The sequence below is a fragment of the Poecilia mexicana genome, unplaced genomic scaffold, assembly GCF_051168715.1.
Source record: "Poecilia mexicana isolate PSO_F unplaced genomic scaffold, ASM5116871v1 scaffold_16, whole genome shotgun sequence".
Lineage (NCBI taxonomy): Eukaryota > Metazoa > Chordata > Actinopteri > Cyprinodontiformes > Poeciliidae > Poecilia > Poecilia mexicana.
The window spans coordinates 12,201,655-12,228,180 of record NW_028263385.1 but is presented as its reverse complement, the minus strand read 5'-3'; the positions used below and the strand labels follow the sequence as shown (position 1 = coordinate 12,228,180).

At 40.5% G+C, this 26,526-nt stretch overlaps 2 protein-coding genes across 4 annotated transcripts in view; one reads left to right on the top strand and one right to left on the bottom strand.

Annotated features, from left to right (window-relative positions):
- The window catches only part of atp1a3b (ATPase Na+/K+ transporting subunit alpha 3b), a 29,130-nt gene extending 8,845 nt beyond the window's left edge, over nucleotides 1-20,285 (top strand). Inside the window, exons 3-23 of one of the 2 annotated variants that reach the window (XM_014987138.2) lie at nucleotides 6,294-6,368; nucleotides 6,902-6,961; nucleotides 7,468-7,671; nucleotides 7,879-7,992; nucleotides 8,627-8,761; nucleotides 8,859-8,976; nucleotides 11,432-11,700; nucleotides 11,779-11,977; nucleotides 12,073-12,317; nucleotides 13,264-13,456; nucleotides 13,599-13,774; nucleotides 13,848-13,984; nucleotides 14,207-14,357; nucleotides 14,760-14,928; nucleotides 15,467-15,621; nucleotides 15,719-15,842; nucleotides 16,753-16,898; nucleotides 16,996-17,126; nucleotides 17,210-17,311; nucleotides 17,394-17,485; nucleotides 18,717-20,285. In XM_014987138.2, coding sequence (XP_014842624.2) covers nucleotides 6,294-6,368; nucleotides 6,902-6,961; nucleotides 7,468-7,671; nucleotides 7,879-7,992; nucleotides 8,627-8,761; nucleotides 8,859-8,976; nucleotides 11,432-11,700; nucleotides 11,779-11,977; nucleotides 12,073-12,317; nucleotides 13,264-13,456; nucleotides 13,599-13,774; nucleotides 13,848-13,984; nucleotides 14,207-14,357; nucleotides 14,760-14,928; nucleotides 15,467-15,621; nucleotides 15,719-15,842; nucleotides 16,753-16,898; nucleotides 16,996-17,126; nucleotides 17,210-17,311; nucleotides 17,394-17,485; nucleotides 18,717-18,745 — 3,024 coding nt within the window. In that variant the 3' untranslated portion in view covers nucleotides 18,746-20,285. Of the gene's footprint in view, nucleotides 1-6,254; nucleotides 6,369-6,901; nucleotides 6,962-7,467; nucleotides 7,672-7,878; nucleotides 7,993-8,626; nucleotides 8,762-8,858; nucleotides 8,977-11,431; nucleotides 11,701-11,778; nucleotides 11,978-12,072; nucleotides 12,318-13,263; nucleotides 13,457-13,598; nucleotides 13,775-13,847; nucleotides 13,985-14,206; nucleotides 14,358-14,759; nucleotides 14,929-15,466; nucleotides 15,622-15,718; nucleotides 15,843-16,752; nucleotides 16,899-16,995; nucleotides 17,127-17,209; nucleotides 17,312-17,393; nucleotides 17,486-18,716 lie in introns of both variants that reach the window. The other variant, XM_014987137.2, reaches the window with a different exon arrangement.
- A 1,546-nt stretch (nucleotides 20,286-21,831) lies between these two features.
- Nucleotides 21,832-26,460, bottom strand: rabac1 (Rab acceptor 1 (prenylated)). Of its 2 annotated transcripts, none has more exons than XM_014987140.2 (6): nucleotides 26,321-26,460; nucleotides 24,471-24,615; nucleotides 24,147-24,359; nucleotides 23,851-23,948; nucleotides 23,537-23,638; nucleotides 21,832-22,641 (listed from the first exon to the last, which is right to left on the bottom strand). In XM_014987140.2, the coding sequence occupies exons 2-6, from the start codon at nucleotides 24,599-24,601 to the stop codon at nucleotides 22,553-22,555; spliced, it is 633 nt and encodes a 210-aa protein (XP_014842626.2). In that variant the 5' UTR covers nucleotides 24,602-24,615; nucleotides 26,321-26,460; the 3' UTR covers nucleotides 21,832-22,552. The 2 variants fall into 2 exon arrangements, with proteins under 2 accessions (XP_014842626.2, XP_014842627.2); XM_014987141.2 differs by having other exon boundaries at nucleotides 24,471-24,612; nucleotides 26,321-26,425.
- Nucleotides 26,461-26,526: the final 66 nt, after the last annotated feature.

Sequence of the window (26,526 nt, the reverse complement as noted above, 5' to 3'; positions counted from 1 at the left end):
GGACGCTATCTGTACAAAGGTACCACCTTTCTTTCACTTCTTCCACTTAGTAAGACCAACACACTACTTTGTGTTGGTTTATCAAATAAAATCCCAACAAAAGCCTAGAAGTCAGTTAGCAGCAACAGCTTGACAAACGTGAATAACTCAAAAGGCACTGAACTGAGGTTAACGCTGCTCATTGCTCAATAAGAGATGTAGAAAAAGAAGTGTTGCTCTGGGTGTTTTTCCAGTGTACCACTTCCCCTTCTGATGTCATTCAACTGAAACTGAATGCCTCCACAGGGCCATTCTTACATCTGTGGGAACTTGCAAACCTAATTTTGTTTGGTGCAAAGTCCGAATCGTGTGCAGCAAAAAAGGAACTTAAAAAAACAACCTCCTCTTTTCAGTTGAGCCCATAATCAGTTGGCATGCTCCAGCCTGAGGTCGTTAGCATGCTTGACATGATTGTGCCACACCTAGCCAGAGAGTACCCAGTCTGCAACCACAAACCAAAAACTTCACTAGATTTCAGTGTGGTGTTTATGTGCACTATCTGAGGTTTAAAGAAAGACGACGCAATTTAAGACGCAAAGGAAATTAAATTTGGAAGATTATGTTTTGAAGATACTAAATATTTCATTGAGCCATGATAATGTGCCTGTTTCGTCCCTTCCACATCTTCCTCTTCCTCCTACTGCCGCAGTGCGTGTAGAAGCTGCTCAAACACACTGTAGCCAATTCAGTGACTCACCTCTGCTAACAAAGGCGCATACAGACATAAGCGCCTTAAAAAAATGCAGAGCAGTCCTGAATCCATCAGTGGCCTTAAACTAACAGCAGCGAATCCAGTGTCCAGTTACAGATGCATCAATTATTCCTCATCCTGGATAACATCAGGGGATCCTCAGAGTACCAGGCCGCTGCTGAGCTCTGTCACCATGCCAGCAGCCATGCCGCTCGCCATGGCAACCGGCTCTCCTAACACACTCTCATCAGTGGCTTTTTCAGGGCAGATTTGCAGAATCATTTAGGAATCAATTGAAAACGAACATTGAAGCAGCCCCTTAGTCAAGTTATTGATATTTTAAGTGCATTTTAATGAGCTAAAACGTCTCTGGATGTTGGGGATCATTCTGTAATCTGCGAAGGAGCAGCGAGATTTTGCTGTTTCTCAATAATGTAATCGATAAGCGTGTCCATCGTTCTGTTTTTGCTCTGTGCTCGTGGGGGAGTGAGTGTATGTAATTTCAGCCACAAGTCTCTGTTTCCTTCCTCAGGACAGAGGGGGCTCATTGAATTACTCAGAGATGTTGAAGACAGCTGGATAGCTCCACAGAAACACACAGGCAGGACCAGTGAGAATAGATAAACACAAAATATGGATAACAGGAGGCATATCCTTTTTTACCGTGTTTGCAAAACCGTTCTGTACTCTCTGACCTTTTCCCCATTTTGTTAGGTTAACGTGTTTTAAAGAGATCACAAACACAGAATAGTGCAAAAAGTGGGAGAAAAATATTTGCATTATGTTTTTAAATCAAAATCTAAAACGTGATGTGTATTTGAATCTTAGCCCCTTTAATCTAGTACACCTAAAAACAAAATCAGACTTTTTGGCCTACATGGAAAACACTGTGTGGGGAAAACCTAAGACTGAACACATTGTTCCCACAGTGACAAACGGTGGTGGCAGTATCATCCTGTAGGGAATCTGTTCTTTGGTAAGGATAAAAACTGTCATAATGTATTTTTTACACACTGACCTGTATGGACAAATACAATAAAAAATCTTTCTAGCCCACTTGATTGTGGAGAAACATTGTTACATTGTCAGCATAAACTCATTAAAAATGGACAGAGCATGGTGATGGCAGCATCATGCTGTGGGGACGGTTTGAGGCTTCTCCTTACAGCAGGACAATGACTCTAAACATACAACTGAGGCTACAATAAAATCAAATTAGATCAAATTCCCATGTTAAAATGGCCTAGTTAAAACCTGGACCGAAATCCAAATGTGAATCGATGTGAAAGCTTGAGATTTTACATCCGATAAAAGGACACCTCATAAATCTACTACACTTTTTGTTGGCTTATTACATAAAATCCCAATAAAATACAACAAGGATTGTTGTAATGTGAAAAAATATGAGGACTTTTGCAAGACATATACAGATGAGAAAATGAAGATCCCACTGCACTGAACCCCATGGAAAACCTCATGGTTATTTCACCAGATATTGATTCCTGAGTTAAAACATTAGTATTGTTGTTTTTAAACGAATATCAGCTTGTTTTCTTTGCATTATTGGAGGTCTGAAAGCGCTGCATCTTCTCGTTATTTTGACCATTTCTCATTTTCTGCAAATAAATACATTTTTGCTTGGAATTTAGGAGATATGATGTCAGTAGTTCATGGAATAAAATAACAATGTTCATTTTACTCAAACATATACGTATAAAAAGTAAAATCAGAGAACTGATCATTTTAAGAGGTTTCTTAATGTTTTTCCAGAGCTGTAGATACATACACAGTTTATTGTTCATCTTGCTAAATGTCTTCTCTGATATTTCCTCTTTGCCAATCAAACAGTCACTATGCAAACATCTTACTCAGTAAACTGACGAGGATAAGCTGGCCACGTTTCCTTTCTCTGTGACTCAGGCTCACGAATACACTCTCACTCTTATTTGTAAATAACACCTTCAGGCACGCATAACCTGACATAAAAATATGGTTTATTAGCAGTCCATGATGTTGAGATCTGTTAGAGTGCCGTCAGTGTGGGTCAAAACACTCAATATTTAATTAGACTCCTGAAAGACCCACGCCTCCTGGTGCTCTCCCCCCCCCCCATCCTCTCTTCACCTGCTTTCCTCTCACCTCCCACTGATGTCTCCTCTTCCATGTGCCTGTCTATCATCCGCTTCGTCACATCAGTCTCTCTCCCTTTCAGATCACTTCTGTTGTTCGGACCGGTTTGTGTAAGCAAACCGTGTGGCTTTTAGATATCTGTGTCTCCGTCAGCCTTAGCACATACAAGAGCAGGAAGGCTGCTGAAAGGACTGTTTGTATTGTTCAGTTATTGTTTGTGGAAAAATGAGGCAGAACAATAAAAAGGCAGAAACACGCCTGCTAGTCCCATCACTGGAGCTGAAGAGTCGAATTACTCTTACGCGTAATGTTGCGTGACTTCTTGTTCAACGGTCCTGTTCCCAAACAGATAATATCCCACATAAGTTATGACACACATGTACCTGTGTCAGCACATCTCCACCCACCTCTTTTTTACTCAGGACACACTCACACACCTGTCTCGGTGGGGTTTGGCAGCAGCAGTACTTTTCCACTACACCAGTGTCTCTGTGTGCAGCCTCTTCATCACCAGGCCTGCCTCGACATGCTGCAGTGAGAGATTTGCTTACCTGCTCTCTTGTTACTCAGTGTGTTTGCATATGAGTGTGTGTGAGTGTGTGTACCTTTTGCAGTCAGGTCAAACGGTCTCCCTCCCGCTGACGAGCTGCTCCCCTCCCGACAAGCTCGAAAGAAGGGCTTTATTGTTTGTTCCCAGCTCAGATGTGGTCGTTGAGCAACACAATGGCGCCGCTTAATTAAGTGAGAATTGTCCTGCATATCTGGTGTCATAAAAACTCTGTGCATGGGGAGCGAAACCTGAGAGGAGGGTTTTGGAGCCCGAAAAAAATAAATAAAGAAAGAAATTGCATAACACAGGGGCTTCATTTCAGAGGGGTTGCACAATGGCAGAACAGTTACAATTCAAATGGGAGATGCAGGGGCAAGTTGCTCTTTGTTCCAGTGTAGGTGTGTTTGGCTTGGTGTGGTTTGTTTGGGCAAGTCGGTCAACACAGAGGAAAAATGTTCAGATCATAATTCATACTACCCTCCCCACTCCTATACCTATTAAACCAGCACATTTTCAAAAATAAACACACATTGAAGATTTACCTTTAAGATCAAATCTGCTTTTCATTCTGAAGGTAATGGAAGTTAGCTGCTGTTTGATGAGGTTACTTCCAAATGTCACCATTAGAGGGCGCCAGATTAAATTAATTTAGAGCACTAGCCACCAGTTTATTATTATTAATAAATTAAGAATTAGCCATGAAAATTAGTCAAGTCAATGTAGACTTTTTGGCAGCTTAATTATACATTATTATTTTTATTATTATTACAAGATACTTTTTTTTGTATAATTCAGAAGATTTTCTGTTCTCATTATCCAAAAATGTATATGAGATCAGATTATTATGGGGCTCCACTGACCACCATTGTCTCCTTAGGTCTCTAGTTACCTCTGACCTTTGTCAAGTTGAGCTGCCTGAAATACTGAATGTGCAGAGGTTTAGGAGCATTACTAATAATTAGACCACTTTTTAGTCTTCCTCTTTTACAATCCGCTGGGGCTGTCTAGCGGAAAAAAACTGGTTTCACAGTGTTGACGTCACAGGAAGAAGTATAACTGAAAACCACATTTTTTTTCCCCTCCAAAGTGTTCATGGGAAACCAGCAGTGGTTTTTTACATGCATAGCTTCATGCCAATAAAATGCATTGCATTAGGATTTGAAGTCAGTGGATGGATATTTGTAAAGTGGATGAAAAATGGGACATGTTTTCCACAATTTTACACAACTTAAATCAAACACTCTAAAACAAAATCCTGTGTAGTGTTTTGCCTTCTGAAGATGCTGAATTTACAAATAGAGCTAACTAGTATTTAGTTTAGTTTCAGTACAAATGTAGCTCTCTATGAAGACCTCAGATGTTTCTTAGAAAATACTGGTGAAAAAACATCATGAAATGGGTTTAATAATTTTCAGAACAATGTGTGACATGTTATGTGAGGTAGAAAATGAAGACTGCTCGTCACCATAAACAAATCATTCCACTTCCACACATGGTAGTGGCAGGATGCTTTTCTAAAACAGGGATTGGGAAGCCTGTCAGACTTTAGAAAAGGAAATGCTGGATGAAAACCCCTGGGATGGAGGAGTGTGTATGAACCTAAACCCAGGGCTACAATAGAGTCGCTTAGACTGAAGCCTATTCATGTATTACCCCATTAAAGTCCAGGTCTAAATGCTAAATACTCTCTGTCCGTCCCTTGTTATGGATTCGTTATTGTGCAAAGAAGAATGGGCCACAGTTTCAGTCTCAAGATGATCAAAGCAGGTGGAGACATGCCTCAAAAGACCTGCAGCTACTACAGCAGTGAAATTAGGTTCTATAAGATGCAGACTCACGAGGATCGTATTAAAATACATAAATCTAAATATTGAAAGATTTGGGAGGTACGGACGATTTTGCGAAACGCTGTCCCATGTATGAAAATGCAGTTTTCTGCATTAAGCCAAATACTTTTAATTTGTCACTATACTTGCTGTGCACTTTAATCTTTCCTGGTCTCTTCTGTTTGTTCTTTATTTTGTTCATTGCTACTTTGAATTAAAATCAGGTGTAGAATAGTTTTTTTGTGTGTGTGTCTTCCTTTTCAGCTGCATGTTGGCCAGGTAAATAAGACTTAGAATTGACCCACCTGGATAAATAGGTCAAAATGAAATTGTAAGATAAAGTCTGATTTTTGTCCTGTGGGTTTATATTTACTAATCTTGACAGCAACGGCTCGGCTCTAATATTACAAAGCATATTCGAACATAAGAAGAAGTGCTTTGATCGGTGTGCAGCCTTGGATTCTGCTCTGCCTCCCTCTGATGTCCTCATGGCTTCCTGCTTTATAATTAAATAAAAAGGAGCAGGTTAAACCATTTTCACTCTATTAGGTGGTGGTGTGACCTTCTGGGCGTTTTGTTTGTCAGAGCATTTGATCAGTGGATGCCAGATGGGTCTGGCAGAGACAACAGCTTAAGGCTTTGATGTGACTTCACAGTGCTCTTTTAATAGTGGTATGTTCAGGCATACGCCTTTGGTTTTCACTTTGAATAGCATTTTTTATATATATATTAATGTTTTTAATCTTTTACTTTCCTCACTAGCTGAGATTACCGAACCTCTCAAGGCCACCTCATTAGGCTACAACATAGTTTTTGGAGTATTTAAACTTGTAGAAAAAGATCAATCATCCCTAATTTCTGGTGCAGTTTGTGAATGATAGATACTCCTAGAAAAGTAGAAAAGATCCTCAATGTGTCGAGTTCTTTAGTTTATGTGAGAGCAGCTAAACTCAAACACAAAGGCTTTCTCCTCAGTGTAGTCCGAGGGCATGTGTAAAACATGTGTGTGTGTCTGTAGTATGGACGTTCAGACAGTTACCGCGTTGCCACCACACAGGACAAAGATGACCGATCCCCCAAGAAGAAGAAGGGGGCCAAGGACATGGATGACCTGAAGAAGGAAGTGCCCATTGTGAGTAAAACCTTCTCTTCGTGTGTTTTATAGCTAAATATATTGTAAATTATTTCACTTTGTAACCTGTCAATTGGGTTATTTTTTAAATTATTATTATTATTATTTTATTTATTTTTATTTTTTTAAATACTCCATGCCTTTGGTGAAGGTATTTTCTTTGGCAAGAAGAAGCCTAAAGGTTGATGTTTTGCCCATTAGAGGCGTTTGACTTTTTATCAGGATGCTGTGAGTTTGACTCCACATTTCAGCTCAAGAAACAGACAACAGGGCTGCCATACCTGGCTGCCTTAAGACTCTAATCTCTCAGGTGAACTGCATGCATGGAGTACCATTATAAATATTTTATGCGGGTGCTTTACAAATACAGAAAACCTGCCATATATTTATTATCGTTCAGGACTGTTTCTGCTTAATATTGCATGGACAAATGATTACAAGGCACAAGATTTCTGACATCGCAATGTATTAATAGGTGTTTTTGTTTGTTTCTTTGTGTCTTTGTTTTGTTTTGTGTTGTTGTTTTTTTGCAGACGGAACATAAGATGTCTGTAGAGGAAGTATGCAGAAAATTCCAGACTGATATTGTTCAGGTGAGTCACGTTTTCATGGTTCACCACAAGGTGGCAGCAGACCGATTCAGATGACATACAGCAGTGAGAATGGTCCTCAAGTAGAAATACAGGCACACAGAAAATTAAAGGTTTCAATCAACTGTAATGTAACTATTTTATGATAAATTTCTAATTTTAGGATCAAATTACCATAAGATAACTTTAAAAATTAGCCTTGGGAGTCTAAAATAAAAGTATTTTTCTCTAATCTGCAAGGAGTCATAATTATATGTACAAGCTCAAATGCTTATCCTCACTTATATTTGATTCATTATCTCTTAGCAAGTTGCATCTTGACTACACTGTTTGCAGCCATTTACAGGCTTCTGACATAATATGTGTCTGTATGATTTTAACCTTGTTTAGATTAGAGAAGTCAAAAATAAATGCAGACCCAATTGTCACTATAAAATCACTAAGATTATGTGTTTTGTAATCAGTTCACCCTGATGTTGACGTGCATCCTTCCTCCCTTCTCTGCCCAGGGACTGACCAATGCCAAGGCAGCGGAGATTCTGATCCGAGATGGTCCCAACGCTCTCACCCCTCCGCCCACCACCCCGGAGTGGATCAAGTTCTGTCGCCAGCTGTTTGGTGGGTTCTCCATCCTGCTGTGGATCGGCGCCATTCTCTGCTTTCTAGCCTACGCCATCCAGGCAGCCACAGAGGACGACCCTGCAGGCGACAATGTGAGCAAAGCTCTCGTCATTTTTCTACATAAACACGTCCACATATGGAGCGGCTACACCTCATCGGCGCCTCCGTCACACTCATGAGTCTGAAGAAGCAAATAAAAATAAAACCTTGACTAATTGAGTTTAGTGTCACGCACTGCAGCTTTGCTCTTCACACCTGTGCAGATGTTAACCTGCTTCTCTGTCTCTTCTCTGCCACAGTTGTACCTAGGTATTGTGCTCACAGCCGTAGTCGTCATCACTGGTTGCTTCTCATACTTCCAAGAGGCCAAGAGCTCCAAAATCATGGAGTCTTTTAAGAACATGGTGCCACAGGTAAGAATGCAGGAAATATAGGAAACGTTATAATTTTTCTTGTCAAATTTGAAAAATACAAGCTATTATTGTGAGAGTGAAATGTTTGCAGTGATAGAGTTTCTGCTGAGTGTGGGAAAGTTATATTATAATGGCCTGGATCATAAAGAAAAGTCGAATATGGATGACAAAATCAAAGATTTCTGAAAAATTAAATGGATTTTTAATCACAAATTTATTTTTTGTCAAACCTAGTGTTAGTGTTTGTCAATTCAAACTTATTCAAAATAAAATAGGACCATTTCTCAGCTTTTTGGTCTCGTGATTAAACTGTTCTCGTCATATCGATCATCTTCCTTGTTCCTCCGGATGAAAATTATCCCCACTGCATAATGGTGACAACACTGTGTTTCAACAGAAATCCAAGTGAAATACAGCATGTATCTGGAAATTTGTACAGAATGTGCTTTATAAACCCATTGCATGAATTTATTTACAAAAAAAAGACAAAATGAACACTTGGAAATCCTGATGGAGCTGCAGATAATGTCTCCATAAAGGTTTAATTTGAGCCCTCAAGCTCTCAAACCAACTTTAGCTCCTCACAATCTATTTATTAATATGTTCATGTATTCTCCACCCTGTGTCCCTGCAGCAAGCGCTGGTGATCCGCGAGGGTGAGAAGGTGCAGATCAACGCTGAAGAAGTTGTGGCTGGAGATCTGATTGAGGTGAAGGGAGGAGACAGGATCCCTGCTGACATCAGGGTGATTTCTGCTCATGGCTGCAAGGTACAGACACAGACTCAAACCGGTGCAACAGTTGAAATTATATCAGTTTTAGTGTATTTTGATTCATTTTTGTATCTATTTCTGTGCTTTCCGACAGGTGGATAACTCCTCCTTGACAGGAGAATCAGAGCCACAAAGCAGGTCACCTGACTGCACCCATGACAACCCTCTGGAGACCCGCAACATTGCTTTCTTCTCCACCAACTGTGTGGAAGGTACTGGCAGCGAACAATGATCTATAAATTATGTCATTTTGCACATCTATAGCAACCTCCACAATTATTGGTGACCTCATGCAAAAACATTACAAAATCTGGTCTTTAATTTGAGAACATTATGTCCTCTAAGGAATAGAAATCCTTCTCAAAAACAAAAGCAATTATTTCATTATTAAACCAATGCAGTGTCGCATTTCTGTTTTACTTTTCCAGCTGATCAGAGTGTCAGGCATAAACATAGAGGGATACAGAGGATAATTTATTATATGGACGCTTCAAAATGGGAAAGACAGAAGAATGTGTCAAGTAAATGTGTGTTGATCTTTGCAGTTGATGAAATTGGCTACAAGAAAATAGCTGTTCACCTAAATTTGCCCATATTAAGAGTTAATTAAATGATTTAGATATTTAATACAAGGTTTCCAACGTGTGGCCTGTGGTTTATCTCCGGCCCTCTTAATAAATTAGTGCAGCCAGCGATCAATATTCAAAAGTTGGATAAATGTTACCCTTCCGTACAGGCGGCTGGTTCACAGGGACACTTAAAAAAAGAGGTTTACACTGATGCATATCAAGTTAAGAGCTTCTTAAAATGGAAAAAGGTTTGAGACATCACAAAGTTTTTGTATTTTATTTACCATGTTTTTTTTTGTTTTCATTTTAATTTTATAGTAAATAAAATTACTATATTTACTATATAGTAATATAGTAGGATTAAACATCTGCGACTTGTACTCAGAAGCAGACATGGGAGCACATTTTCATTAAACCTATATATATATAAACTTATATATATATATAAAAAAAAAAAATTCCCTTCTCACCGTCTGTGGGTGGTCTCTCTCTCTTTCATCCTCTGAGCTCGGGTCCTCTACCAGAGGCCTGGGAGCTTGAGGGTTCTGCGCAGTATCTTGGCTGTGCCTAGAACTGCACATTTCTGGACTGAGATGTCTGATGTTGTTCCTGGGATCTGTTTGAGCCACTGCTCCAGTTTGGGGGTGACTGCCCCGAGGGCCCCGATGACCACAGGCACCACTGTGGTCTTCACCTTCCAGGCCTTCTCCAGTTCCTCTCTGAGGCCCTGGTATTTCTCCAGTTTCTCATGCTCCTTTTTCCTGATGTTGTGGTCACTTGGTATTGCTACATCCACCACAATGGCTTTCCTCTGTTCTTTATCCACCACCACAATGTCCGGTTGGTTCGCCATTACCGTCTTGTCTGTCTGGATCTGGAAGTCCCACAGGATCTTAGCTCGGTCATTCTCCACCACCTTTGGGGGTGTTCCCCACTTTGACCTCGGGGCTTCCAGTCCATATTCGGCACAGATGTTCCTGTACACTATGCCCGCCACTTGGTTATGTCGTTCCATGTACGCTTTCCCTGCCAGCATCTTGCACCCTGCTGTTATGTGCTGGACTGTCTCAGAGGCCTCCTTGCACAACCTACACCTTGGGTCTTGTCTGGTGTGGTAGATCTGAGCTTCTATTGCTCTGGTGTTTAGGGCCTGTTCCTGGGCGGCCAGGATGAGGGCCTCTGTGCTGTCCTTGAGTCCAGCTTTCTCCAGCCATTGGTAGGATTTCCTGATATCAGCCACTTCAGTTATTTGTCGGTGGTACATCCCATGTAGGGGCTTGTCTTCCCATGATGGTTCCTCCAGCACCTCGTCCTCTGTTCCCCATTGCCTGAGACATTCGCTGAGCACATCGTCCGTTGAGGCTTTGTCCTTGATGTATTTATGGATCTTGGATGTTTCATCCTGGATAGTGGCTCTCACACTCACTAGTCCTCTGCCTCCTTCCTTACGGCTCGTGTACAGTCTCAGGGTGCTGGATTTGGGGTGGAACCCTCCATGCATGGTTAGTAGCTTCTGAGTCTTAACATCCGTGGCCTTCATCTCTTCCATTGGCCAGCTATATATAGCAAGGCCTTAAAGAAACAGAGACCTATATAAAGATTTTGTTGCATTTTTAACAAAGAAAACATGATTATTAAAATGATATTATTACATATTAGTTTTTTGTTTAACAGGTATAAATAAAAATGAATTAACAACAAAATTTGGTATTTTTAATTTTGAAATAAATTAGAATTTTGTTACCTATGAACTTTTGAATAATTTTGACCCACATGGTTAAATGTTTAGACACTTCTGGATTCCATTAAATCTGAATGAGGACCCAGGATTATTTTTTACAGTTAGGAGCCTGGAAGAGGAGAAAAAAGTAAAACGGCAGTAAAAAGCAGCATATTGGCGTTATATAATCTCCATTACAACCATTTATTTCAAGGTGTTCATACATGGCTTTACAAGGTGCACCAATATTTTTAAAGGACTCTATTGTTGCCTCTGAAAACTTAAGGAAAAAGCACAATTTAAGTAGAGATCCCTGATATGACTTTTGTCACTTACAGTATGTGGTTCCGTGTTGCTCTTGTTTTTGTGTCTAACCAGGCACAGCACGTGGTATTGTCATCTACACCGGAGATCGCACAGTCATGGGCCGCATTGCTACTCTGGCCTCCGGTTTGGACACCGGCAAAACCCCCATCGCCAAGGAGATCGAACACTTCATCCACATCATCACAGGTGTGGCCGTCTTCCTGGGCGTGACCTTTTTCATCCTGGCCATCATCCTGGGTTACTCCTGGCTGGAGGCTGTCATCTTCCTTATTGGCATCATTGTGGCTAATGTGCCTGAGGGACTGCTGGCCACCGTCACTGTAAGGGTCCAGAGGTTCTGGATTCACGTATTTTAGGGGAATACAGTGAATGCTAACGTTATGTGTGTGTGCCTGCAGGTGTGTCTGACTCTGACTGCCAAGCGTATGGCAAAAAAGAACTGCCTGGTTAAGAACTTGGAAGCTGTGGAAACCTTGGGCTCCACCTCCACCATCTGCTCTGACAAGACGGGCACCCTGACCCAGAACAGGATGACCGTAGCCCACATGTGGTTCGACAACCAGATCCATGAGGCCGACACCACCGAGGATCAGTCAGGTTAGAGAGGAAAGGCCATGTGGCACAGACGGCGCAGGCGTTTAAAACATGCTGCACAGCTCTAACCCATCCCGTCCTTCCCATCCTTCCCTCAGGTGCTTCTTTCGACAAGAGCTCAGCAACATGGCAGGCTTTGTCCCGTATTGCTGCTCTGTGTAACCGTGCGCAGTTCAAAGCCGCCCAAGACTCCGTGCCCATCCTGAAGCGAGACGTGGCCGGAGACGCCTCGGAGTCGGCTCTGCTGAAATGTATCGAGCTGTCCTGCGGCTCCGTCAGGTCGATGCGGGACAGGAACAAGAAAGTGGCCGAGATCCCCTTCAACTCCACCAACAAATACCAGGTGGGTATTTTCCTCAATATTGATGCCTATGGACAACTTTTATTACACTCTGAAACAAGAGAATGGTGTTTAGTTTATTTGCTTCATGTCATTTAATTGAGTTTGTCAAACTTACTCTATTTACATTTGATTAACATGACACCTTAATAAACTTGAGTATTTACTTGGTTAAACTCAGTTTGATTACTTGTAATAAATTAACTAATTTTTTTTAAGTTGCATCACCTATTTGTTTTTTTTTTAGTTTAACTGTATTATCATATTATCAATGCATTTATAAAGTATTCATACCATTTGAACTCCAGTTTATTTTACTTTATGTATATTTTAGATCCACATCAAGTAATGTGGATTTTTTTTGGGCTTTGACTAGGTCAATTTTACACATGAATATGTTTTGACCTAAACCTGAAATCTAGCTCTTGTTGTATGTTTATGGATTTTGCTGGAAGCTGAACTTCCTCCACAGTCCCATGTTTCCACTCAGATTTAGCTCAACATTTAGCTCCATCCAGCTTTCCATGAAGACAGATCAGCTTCCCTGTTCCTCCTAATGAGAAACAGACCCAAAGCATAATGGTTCTACCACCATGCTTCATCATGGGGATGGTGTTTTCAGATCTATTTGCAGGATTAGGTTTTCACTGCACAAATGTTCTTTGAAGACGACTGTATTTATACTGAGATTAATTACACACAAAGGGTCACTTTTTATGAATCATGTGACTTCTGAAGGCAATTGATTCCTCTAGATTTTATTCAGGAGTGCAGTTCAGAAGAAGCAAATGCAAATGCATGCAACACTTACATTGACCACTTTGTTTTGTGAAGTTTGTGTTTGCAGTGCAACAAATTACAGAAAAGTTCAAGGTGTATGAATACTTTTGAAAGGAACTGGATGCCTTACGCAGCAGGGTTTATCTCAATCTCAATTTTTGTCATTCAGCTTTCAATACATGAGACAGAGGATCCCAATGACAACCGCTACCTGCTGGTGATGAAGGGCGCCCCTGAGAGGATCCTAGACCGTTGTTCAACCATCGTGATTCAGGGCAAAGAGCAGCCTATGGATGAGGAGATGAAGGAGGCTTTCCAGAGTGCATACATGGAGCTGGGAGGACTGGGAGAGCGTGTCCTGGGTGAGGACCCATACTGGTGAAGATAGATGATATTTGTTGTTGAAGTCAACAGTAGTGCTCAAAGAATAGTTTACACTTTTCTAAAATGGACAGAGTGAAGAAAAATGAATTACAAGTAGTAACAATTGGCTTTCCCCTGCAGGTTTCTGTCACTTGCTCCTGCCAGAAGACCAGTACCCCAAAGGTTTTGCCTTCGACACAGATGATGTTAACTTCCAGACGGAGAATCTTTGCTTTGTAGGCCTCATGTCCATGATCGATCCTCCTCGTGCTGCGGTGCCAGACGCAGTGGGAAAATGCAGATCCGCTGGTATCAAGGTGAGTTATACGAAATCACTGGATTGGATGCATCTTAAGGATGGATAAAATATTAAATTGGTTCCTGTTGTAGGTCATCATGGTCACTGGTGACCACCCAATCACAGCCAAAGCCATTGCCAAGGGAGTAGGCATCATCTCAGAGGGAAACGAGACAGTGGAGGACATCGCAGCTCGTCTCAACATACCTGTTGCTCAGGTCAACCCGAGGTAAACATTTGCTGTCTGATATGCACAGAAGGCAAGGACGCACCTTTTAGTGAGAGAACAACCTGAATGATGCATTTTTGATTGATTTATTTATTCAACAGACTCATGATCCACGTTGACATAAACAACAAAGACACATAATACACAACAACAAATAAAAAAATGTATTTGTTTGCATACTGGTGTATCCACAAAGCTTAAGTGTTTACTGTTTACATTTAGGGATGCCAAAGCTTGCGTGATTCATGGCTCGGACCTGAAGGACTTGTCTCAGGACCAGATGGACGACATCCTGAGGAATCACACAGAGATCGTGTTCGCTCGGACCTCCCCACAGCAGAAACTCATCATTGTGGAGGGATGCCAGAGACAGGTTGAGACATTTTGACATTGTTTTAATGAAGAGGCTTATAAGAAACGTTTTGCTGTCTGGAATTACAGTAGTCTGTGTCAGACATGTTATATTTGTTCACCAGCAGGTGGTGCTAGATGTCCAGTAAATGGACATCTCCAGCCAAAAGGAAGGAAGTTAAATAAATAAATAAAATACCTTTTAGTTGCATTTCAGATCGTTTAAACAGTTTACATCAGAAAACAAATTCAACCTGTCAAACATAATCGTATTTATACCTTAAAAAAACAAGATCACATTTATTATAAATAATACTTCCACTATTTAGTCTTCTCAGAATGTTTGAGTTTGACCATTTTTTAAATGAAATGCAGTTCCTTTGGTAGATCATCTCAGCATCTGTTCTCATGCCTTTTCTCTCAGGGTGCCATTGTCGCTGTGACAGGTGATGGTGTGAATGACTCTCCTGCTCTGAAAAAGGCCGACATCGGTGTTGCCATGGGAATCTCAGGCTCCGATGTGTCCAAACAGGCTGCAGACATGATCTTATTGGATGACAACTTTGCCTCCATTGTCACTGGAGTGGAAGAAGGTGGGAAGGCTCAGTGGAGAGGACTGAGAGACTGAGATGAGATCGATAACGTGTTGATAATGGAAACCTTAAATAATGGAAGACGGTGGAAAATTTGATTTCAGAAAAACATAATCTGATGGGAAGTCTTTATGAATAAAATATATACAAATCAATGAAGAATAGCATAATTTGGGTATTATGTCAACCAAGTGTGGTTTAACTTTTAACCAATCTGATTCTGGGCCAGTTAATCAGAATGTAGTTAGGCTCAGTAAACTAGGTTTGGTTTAATCTATATCTTAAATTACTTTAAAAAAAAAAAACAATGTTCAGCTTAAGGTATCTTTATTTCTTTTTGCATCAAACATTCATACTAAGCATAAAGTACTTTTTGTAAGTTTTTCCTTTCTGTACTGACTAAAGGACAGAAGGTTTATGACCAAGGCTTTTGGTCAATGTGTGAATCTTGAACATAGCTTAGCATTTTAGCATTTCTATGCCCAGATGTCCATTGTAAATGTTGTCTAATGTGATTTTTCCACTTATTCACCATCAGGCCGGTTGATCTTTGATAACCTGAAGAAGTCCATCGCCTACACCTTGACCAGCAACATCCCAGAGATCACCCCCTTCCTGTTCTTCATCATCGCCAACATCCCTCTGCCTCTGGGAACCATCACTATCCTCTGCATCGATTTGGGAACTGACATGGTGAGGGCTATTAAAGCCAGACAGTGTGAATTTATATACATACACTTAGAAACAGCTGTGCAGTATTGAAGGTTATCTCTTACTCTTCCTTTGATAGGTTCCAGCTATTTCTTTGGCTTATGAAGCAGCTGAGAGCGACATCATGAAGCGTCAACCCAGGAACCCCTTCAGAGACAAGCTTGTAAATGAGAGGCTCATCAGCATCGCTTACGGACAAATCGGTGCGCAAAAAGAGACTAAAACTAAGTGTACTTGCAATTATTCACAAGAATTGTATGTAAATATAAGCTATTGTCTGAAGAAGTATCAAAACAACTTTAAAATGATATCAAAATTATCTTTGAAAGTTAAAAATCAAGACAGCTAAAATTATGGGGTGATTTGCTGTAGACTATATTTACATTTAAACCTCTGAAAAGTTAGATTTTTCTCTGTATCTATCAGAAAAACATCTTTAGTGAATGTAATTCTTTTTTACTGGTTAGAACAAATGCCAGTTAAATGACTTATAATAGGCCTTTTATTCCACAAAAGGTCACATTCATTCCTATTGAATGTGATATCCTCACCATTAATAGTGAAAAGGTAAATTTTGCTCCGAAATTAAAATGTTAGGTTTTAATTCCCCCTCACATGAAACACTATGAATAAATCCTGAACTTCAGCTGTAAATCATTTCCAACTTTTTGAAACAGCTTGGATTTTGCTAATTTATCAAATCAGTAAATTTTCAGTTTAAATTCTTGAAACATGAGATTAAAGATCGTTTGGTTGACTTTAAAAACAACAACACATCTTTGTTGGACCAAAACATGAAGGTGTCAACAACGATGAAAAAATAAACTACAAATTATATTCTGGGTGTCTTTACTTATTGTCTTTTAAAATTCTCAAAACTGCAACACTAATTGGCTAATATAACATATATTTAGGTGGATTATACAGATAGTATGAAGGTTTGGAGCACAAATAGACTTGTTGATATCAATAAATCTACTGAAACTGTAAATCATGCCTTGGCTTCTTTTAGATGGATTACCTGGAAGTATTTATTTTAATAAAACCTTATTTTAGTCTTACTTGTTGAACATAAACCATGTCTACATTATGTCCACCTGTCTGCCACCACAGGAATGATCCAGGCCTTGGGAGGCTTCTTCAGCTACTTTGTCATCCTGGCTGAAAACGGTTTCCTGCCCAGTCGACTTCTGGGCATCCGACTCGACTGGGATGACCGCAGTTGCAACGACCTGGAAGACAGCTACGGCCAGCAGTGGGTACGTGTGCTTTTGTTTTCTACCGTAGTTTCAGTATCTTTCTTCATATTTTGCCAGCTGGTCTTACTCTCTATCTGTCGTCTCCTTCCTCACACAGACATACGAACAGAGGAAGATTGTCGAGTTTACATGTCACACAGCCTTCTTTGTCAGCATCGTGGTGGTGCAGTGGGCCGATCTCATCATCTGCAAGACCAGACGTAACTCTGTGTTCCAGCAGGGCATGAAGTGAGTGCTGGAGCTACACATAAGCATGTCTAAAAGTCTTCATGAATTGTTCTTACTGATACTTGCTGCGTTTCTGCGCTCAGGAACAAGATTTTGATCTTCGGCTTGTTCGAAGAGACTGCCCTGGCTGCCTTCCTGTCCTACTGCCCTGGCATGGATGTGGCTCTCAGGATGTATCCTCTAAAGTACGTCTCAGAGACCAAGGTTTCGCTCTAAGACCTGACATATTTCTTGCTTGCTTGATTATGATTCCTTTCTTGTTTGCAGGCCTTCCTGGTGGTTTTGTGCATTCCCATATAGTTTTCTCATCTTTGTTTATGATGAAGTACGAAAACTTATCCTCCGCCGGAACCCTGGCGGTAAGTCACTGTTATTAAAGTTATTATTAAAGGTTTTGGTTATTATTAAAGGTTATTAAAGGTTTTGGTTGTAAGGAAAATATGAGATTTACATTTTCGCGCTTTTGTGTTCTTCTCCATATGATTGAAGTTGTGCAGAAATTGTTCTTTGGCAAGTTTTTCAAAAGCACAGTGGTTCTTCTCTCCACCCAGAAGGTGTCCTTTAGGTTCAGGAGTGTTTCTTAGTGGAGAGAAAAAGGCAGGTCACGTTCTGCAGAGCCGTTGTCAGAATAAGCTGGTGTGTGTTCTTGATAAAGGTCAAAGCCATTTTCCCAGCAGCTTTTCTTCTATTTTTAGCCTTTTTTTGTTGTTTCCTGAATTTAGTATAAAATATTTCACTCCAGATTAGGTCGTAAGTCTTTGCTTCTCACATTTTTTATTTATTCATTTAAAAACATTAAACAAACAAACAAAAAACATATCAATAGTGAATTTAAGAAGTATTCCATGACTTTCAAATAAAACAAAAATTTACTTTCATATTTGGATCACAGAGTTACAGTCTGTTCCCTCTTTCCTTTACTCCAGATTTATTTCTGACATTTCTGAATCTGGAGTGGCTTAAAATAAGGAATGTGACAGGAATATTGGAGCATAACCAGGATACACCTTTCTGTACAGGCTCTTGTAGATTTTGACCTCAATGGCTCCAAACTTGCAAATTAGCTTTGCTTCTCAATCCTCTCTAGGCTACAGTCTTCTCTGTCCATGTGTAGTTTTTTTCTAGCACACATTTTCCTTCCACTCAACTTTCTTTCAAAATATACTTAGATACATCCCTCTGTGAACAACCAGCATGTTTCACATTGACCTTTTATGGCTTACCTTTCTTGTTGATGGTTGCAGTGACAGGCAATGCTGGTTTACCATGATTGTGAAGGCAAAAATGTTCCTGTATTAAAATCTTTATTGTAAATTTCAAGGAAATTAAATATTGTGTTTCATCAGCTATGTCATATCTATCAAAGTGAACAGAGATGAACATCTGAGCCATATCACTTTGCAAATAATGAATCAGCATGCCACCTTTAAATTGAATTACTGAAATAAATGACCTTTTCAACTATAATTTACTCAGATGAACCCGTTTTCTTTTTGGTGTTGCTATTTAAGAATGCAAATATGCACATTTCCTGAAATGTTTCTAACATCAAGTGTGAACTTCTCTGTGTTTTTCTTATTTGTGCTGCAGGTTGGGTGGAGAAGGAGACATATTATTGATCAGTGGAGCACCTTTGCTCGAGCCCCTTTACATCTTCTACTCATCCGTTCTCCCCTTCACTTCATCCTCGGCAAGACTCATCTCCAGACGCCCTCTGCCCCCCTTTTAAAGACAAAACCCGCTTTCAAGCAATTTCCATCACAGCTGCCCCAAAGATTAAAAACAGCAAAAGCACCTTTACAACTTTCTACATTGCCCTGCGCCCCTTCTCCTTACCTCCTATGATACTCTTTGCATGTGTTCTCTCACTGCTGTGTACTTAAACCAATATATCTACCAAACGGCAGCTGCATATTGTGTATGTAGATTTGAATGAGCTGAAGATACAGATGGAGTGTCTATGCTCTGCAAAAAAAGGACCATCCAGCTTCCTGTCCCCTCTTTCCCATCCCCTCTGTATTTTAGTAGGCCCATCTCCTTTCTCTCCTCGCCAGCAGCCCTCTGCTTGTCCTCCAATCACACACAGATTAAAAAATCACACCGAGTGATCCCAAACGCCGGCCACCACTTCGACTGCCACCTCTCGCCTCTGTCTCCTGTTTGTGGAGGAACCGCAGAGTGGTCACCTCCCCGACGATCTCACTACATCTATTTTTATTTTTCGTTTCATCTGTTTTCCACAATCAGTGTTGTTGTTTTTTTAATATGTGGGGGCAGGAGGGATTTTGATGATTTATTTGTCTTTTTTTTTTATCTCTGATACGGGAGAGAAGGTGTGTGAGAGCAGCTTTTCCACATTTAGGCTTAACAAAGCACATCTCATGGCGTCCTGTCCTCCCTCTTGTTCCCTTCTGTCTCTCACAGCCCTCCTCTCCCTTTCCCTCCTGCCCCATTTGTCTCCGTTTGTGTGCACAGTGTGAACCATTGTCGTTGTTAATAACTATTACAGTACATCCCCTCCACCCCAAGTTGGTAAATCGACTCAATCTTTCTGTGTGCTCTAGGAAATCTATATAATTCTATCCCTGAATTTAAATGAGACAATAAAAAAAAAAAAATATTGAAAATATGTTGAAAAGCAATGCAAGAGAGACATTCATGAAGAGCATAAACACTTTTGGTCAGGATCTGTGTCTCTCTTTTTGTATTTTCTTTGTTTTCTGTTTTTTGTTGTTTTTTTTTTTTTGCTGGTTTCTCAAGAGGCTAATCTTCAGTGTAACAGCGAAGCAGGGTGTCAGGCTGTGTTTATCAAACCAAAAGGCTTCAGGTTCCCCATCAAGGCATGTGTGCAGGTATGATGTGGTGAAAGTGTGCTGCGATGTAGTTCGAGTGGCGACAGTATGAGTCCATGCACCCGGGGCCCTTCTTACAGGCCCCAGGTCCTGATCCCAATAAGTCCGGCTCGGATCTGTGCACACTTGCGTGTTGGAGACCAGTCGAAGGAGGCCAGCAGTCTCAGCTGGGTCCATCCCAGACCACAGAAAGGGATGAGATTGAAGAAGAAAAAAATACAGTCATACAAAACTTGTAGAAATATTGTGTGTCAAATAAATGAAACCAACACCAATAAAACATCTAGAACATTTAATACAACCTAAACCTGCGTGTTTGGCTTTGATTTTGTGTCACTGACTTCCTGCGTCTTTCATGTCGAAATTCCTCCAGTTTCCAGAGTGAAGTTTTCCAAACAGAAACACAAAAGTTTAATATAAATTTACGGATGAACTTAAATTCACTGTAAACTCATGGTGAACCAGGTTACACATCGCTTCAAGTGTGGAAGCAGTAAAAAAAAAAGATTAGTAGGAAGCAGTAGGATTGATAAAATCCTGATATTTAAACGTTTTTTTTTTACTCTATTTTATAATCATAAGTACATTTCCAAACCTGGAAAACAATTTAATCAAACTCCAAATTTTTCCAGATAGTGAAAAAGTTCTTCTGTTACGTTTGATACATATTTCGCCCTTACTTGAATGTAGTTGTCCTAATTTATTCATATTTCACATTAATTCCTCCTCCACTCAGTTTTTATTATTATTTAATGACATAAATGTAGATTTGGTGCAGATATGTAGCAGTGGTTGTAGCTGAAATGGCCTAAAATGAATCTGAGGATAAAAGAGCCACCTGGTGTCTCTGATCTTAATGCATCGCTGTAGGGGAAGAGTTGGCAGCAGCCCAGGGTAATGCACCAAAACCTGAACATGTCAGCCTCACCTGACTTCAACATATGAGCTTCAATAAGAGACGAGATTACCGAGTATTATTGTAAACAATAAAAATAAGCATTGTGAAGGTGCGGCATGGCTCAAGAATAAGAAAAGGTTGCATTCCTGAAGCCCCTACCTTCAGGCTGTAGCCTCTCAGAGGTCATCTGTTTTAAATAAACCTCCTGTAGATCATCTAGTGCACAGGAAGCCATGCATGGTTTAATTCTGCATCACCTGAGAGAACGGGTTACTTCAATACTTTGCCAGCTGTGGCAAAAATCGGAGAAGCAAAAACTTTCAGCGACTGCTCCACCGCCAAACCTGCTCCCTTTCACACACACATTGTGTCACTCTCGCTGACAAACACCCTCTCACTCTCACCCTTGTTCTAATTTCCCTGGTGTCTCTGCAGTGAGCTCACTGCAGTGCGACTCCCCACCCGCTCCCCCTCCTTCCCGCCGCCCCGACGTATAATAGAATATCGATCGCTCGGCTTTTGCCGCAGTGTGTAAGCGAGTGTTCCTGTGGACGGGTGAATGTCTGGCTGGGGCCCTCCAAGGTCATTGCCATGGCAACCAGTGCATGGGGTCCTTCGGCTGTGCTGTCAGAGAGCACAGGTCACAGGGGTCACATGAAGAGGGGGGAACAATGAGGGAGAAACGAGAGCGAGAAAGGGGTGGGGGGGGCGGTTGTCTGTTAACGGTGCAGATTGCAGCGCCGCAGATGCACAGAAAGACAGAGACAGAGAGAGAGAGAGAGAGAGAGAGAGAGAGAGAGAGAGAGAGGGCGAGCAGGGATTCATGGCGTTTTATTCCACTGTGCATTCAGACCGGACCGGAATAATAACCGAACGGTACAGACGGGGTTCTGAGGGCCGCAAAGTTCGACGCAAAGCGCTGCCAAGCATGTACAAACAGAAGACTACCGTGCTGTTTAAGGACCAATCAGTAACGAGGATTTATTGCACTTCCAAAAATTCCAATACAAAAGAAAAAAACACACCATTTCCATCAAACGTAAACAAATAGTACATTTCTGAAACATGCTTTCATTAGCTGAACGTTCAAAGCAGATTGATTAAATATTCACACCGTGAGAACGGTGAAACTCAACACAGCAGGCCTTCAGTACCTTGAAAATGATCCAGAAGCTTTTCTCAAATTAACATTTTATTCAATAAAAACAGGCATTTTAAAGCTTTATATGGCACTTTACCTTTGGAAATTACACATGAACAGCAGTTTATAAATATCTACAGCAGAGAGTTCATTGCAGAAGCTCTATTTATAGATGGCGAGTACATCAGTAAGGAGCAAGAGGCTTCATGACACAAAGCAGAGGCAAAAGAGGTTAGAAATATGCAGATCAAGGCCCATCATCTCACAATGTGCTTTAATTGATTATTAAGAAATTCATGATTTGTGCATATGACCAGCTATGTACATGGAAGAGTGTAACAACAGTTCTTTGACGCAATGTAAGGTGAGTTGATAAATGCCATAATGTTAAATACCTGGAATATAAGATACACATATAGCTTGGAAACAGGTTTCAGAGCAGTTTCTCCCCCAAACACCTGAAGGCTGGTGCAATCACTGGGTCAAAAAGACGCCCGACCGACAATCAGCAGCTGCTTCGAGTTCGCCCGGGTCGTCACACGGGCTCCATGAGGAGCTCGTCCAAGTCCGTTCCCTCCAGCTGCCGGAAGGCGGCGTGGGAGCCAATCACAAACAGCGTAGCTCCTGGGAGGAGACAAAAATGTATTTTAGGACAGAGAATATGTCGAGCTTTTTAATAAAACAACAACAGTCCATGAAACCGAATATATTAGCAGGAAAAACAAAAAACAAACTCAGCTAACGTCATAAAAATACAACGGCCCTCATTAATCAGACATTTGGGTGTCAAGTTATTCTCACACAACAAATTTAACAATTTGTCTGTGAGGCCGGGCGGCCTTATTCCCACACCAGGCTTCAGATTGCAACAGTGTGGACCTGAGGTGCAGCAGAGACAATTAAGTTGTGCCAAAGCATCATTATTATTCCACACTAGTGCAAAATGATGAATAGCAGCACAAGTTTTTAGCACATTTATTTTAGATTAAAGTGTATCGATAGTTTTTCATCATTAACTTGGTTTGAAAACTTGAGAGGTTGGCAGCATCAACGTGCCATCGGCTGTACAAAGCAACCACTGAGGTGCCCTGCGTGTTTAGGCAGACAGAACAGCACGCCTGGAGACTGAATGGAGTGAAAACTGCACATCTCCTGGAGGAAATCTGTGGTTTAACTGAGATGAAAACAGTATGAATATAGGGATGTTTGTGTCTGCATTGGTTGTCATGCAGGTAAAGCACGACAGCTTTACCTGCATGGCTTAAAACAAAGTTTCAAGTTTTGCTTAAGTGTTTTAGTTTCTTGTAATTCTTGGAGTGATGCACCTGAAAAAAAGTGTGTATTTCTTTTTTGAATAACCTTTTAACGTCTCAGATTTTGTGAGCACGGGCACCGAAGCTATGAATAAACTTGTACAGTGGGTACAGTACCACATATTCTGCTGGCAATAGTTGCCAGCAAACTAATGCTAGCAGATCGGCAACATGTGGCAAAACCTAACTGAAATGGTTTGACTTACCAAAAACCCAGAAGACAGCAGCGCCGGCACCTGCCAACCAGAACACGGGCAGAGAGATGGCTCCAGCTAAGCTCATCTGGTGGGGGACGGTGAGCTCTTTACCTGGTGAACAAGAGAGCACAAAGAAAACAAATCGATACGCTTTGCACGTGCAGGTTTGTTCTGCCAACAGGACTGATTGGGCTTGTACTTAATGATAAAACGACTGCACGCTTCCAAGAAAGTCTGAGAAATAAAATTCATCCAAGGAACACGTGTAAAAAATAAAATAAAATAAAAAATACATAACTTCATTTTATGCCAACTTTACTCACCAAGAACAACCAGCTTGGACTCCAGAGACTTGAGGTGGATTATGTAGAAGGCACCAGCAAACACAGCCAAGGCAATCAGCAGCATGGGTGAGCTGATGCTGAGGATCAGGAGCACAAGCAAGTCAATGGCTCTCAGATTTCAAAGTAGCAATTCTTATCTCATGGCTTTTAAATGTGTTTTGTGTCACACAGAACTACAGAAATAAAACTGCTAATATGAGAATAGGAGGTGAACATTTTTTTTATTTTTATTTTTCTGATTAAACCAACACTGATCCAACTCATTGAGGCCTTACATGCAGTAGAGAATGAGACCCAGAAAGATGAAGGTGTAGTTGCTGTTGTAAACCTCCACGTTCTTCACCACCCTCTGGCAGAGCTCTCCGAAGTTTCGAGGTTTCGAGAACTTCCGCTGGTCGACAAAACTGGCCCACGGTCGAATGGACATCCTGCGGCGGTCAAACCATTCTTTAGCCACGCTGACTGAGAGGCCTTTGGGAAGCCACAGCCTTTGGAAAGTAAAGGCAAGGTCAAATACAGATGAAAATAACAACCTATGTAATAGTATTGAAATAATATGTTGTTTTCAGGATGAAAAATCTAAAGTGACAGGCTCTTACTTCGCCAGGACTCCAGCAGCGCCGCTACCCCCCATTCCAGTCGGATGAGCATCCTCTGCACCAAACAGATCTCCAGCCTTGCTGTCCATGTCCACAAGGCAGTTCTCTCCCTTTGGCGCACCTGAGGACATCTGAAGACTTCCTGCTGAAGGGAGATTTCAAGGAATTTAAAATGTCTGGATGTAAAAATGCAACTAAACATTGAACACGTTTGCAACAATAAGTTGATCACCAAGCAGCTGCTAACCGAAAGCCTTCCTCCTCTACACACAATAGTCTTTATTATTGCTTCAATAAAGACTTTTAAAGTGAGAGGTAGTTTTTTGGGTGGTGGTACTTAGGCTCCCTTTAGAAGTACTCAGAAAATATTGCTTGATATTTACGGAATAAATATCAAGAAAGTTCGCAAAGAGTTGCACTATAGTAGGAAAACATGCAATTGTAACATGGTCTTGTTGAATATTGTGATGAAGCTATACGGTGTGATAAATATTTTCCTTTTCATGTAAATCAGTAGGTGTATTCACATCTCAGACACTAAATTGTGTATCAGGGAGAGGATCAAAACCCATATAACTCACATCCTGTGGAGAATGAATACAAAGCACATGAAATATAATTGACAACCTAGAATTACGTCAAATGAGACTTTTGGGATTGTGAAATTGCACATATGCTTCAATGGTGACTGCAATTCAATATATCATGAAGTTAACCATTTATTACAAGCCAGTTTGGGCAACACATTAGGTATAAGATAAATTGTAAATAAGGATTAGCTACAGATGCAAAGCAACACTTCATTACTACAGCTACTGGAAAGTTTAAAAAGTGAAGCGGCCATATTGGATTTTGACATTTGGTGAGAAAGTCCAAATCTGTTCTTTCAAATGTTAATTATTACAGTAGTACCAGGAAATAATATTCTCCAAACTTAACGAATAAGAAAAATATAATCTGTTTTTTTTTTTATATCTGACTTGGTGATCAATAAAAAAATTGCTACATCTGGCTGACATATTGGTGTATTTCTAGTATTTATCCTGGCAGTACTTGTTACATAAGGTGAGAACCACCGCCCTAGCTCATTCAAATTACTTTACCTGTTGTTGTTTTTTTAATTGAACCAACAGCGAGAAAATGTGTAGAAATAAAATAATTGTTTTAGTTTATTTACAAAATTTGTTTGGAAGACCATCACAAAGCCTGGACAGCTCAAGTTCATTAGAGGGAGAAGAGTTATTAAAAGCAATATACAAATATAAATAAAATAGCTTACATGTTTTTAGAACCCACTATGCAATAAATTTGGTGGTTAAAACTTCATAAGAAATGAAGCATATGGTGAATTGTCCTTCAGGCAACTACACCTATGCTAAAGCCTAAAAACAATATTAATAGATCGCTCTCAAATCCAAAGGCTTTTAAATTTACACCAGAGAAAACTTACTTCATTAAGTATTTGAAAAGATTGTTGTTCGCTCACATCGGCTGAATACTTTGTAGTAGAAGGGCAGTGGGAAATTACACTCAAACAGGGCCTGGTCAATACCACATCACTCAACAAACATGATATTCATGAATCTGTTATTGTTAGCAATGGTATTTTTATTTAGAGAGTGGCTTTGTTAAGTGATGTCCATAAATATACGCTTAAAAACACAACTTTACCGGAAATTCAAGAAACTAACATGTAGCTTCTTTGCTAACGTTTACGTCAACTCTAGTCCAAGCGGACAGCTTATCACAACATCAAAACACTTTACAGATACTCATATGCGATCTTGACGACTAAAGAACATTTAAAAATGTACATCATACAATCCTTAAAACAAAATATAGGTACTCACTGAAAAAGTTTTATCAGACAACCTCCTCCTTTTTGTTGCTGTTCAGGATCACGGATGTGATGTGGCCACAGAGAGAAAGGGGGAAAAAAACATCTTGGTATTCTGATGCACCACACTGCCACCTATTGGCCACACTATGAACCTGATTGAAAACGGGATGCTTCAAAGAATAAAGACAAGTTCGTATTAATGTCATTATCTTTTCA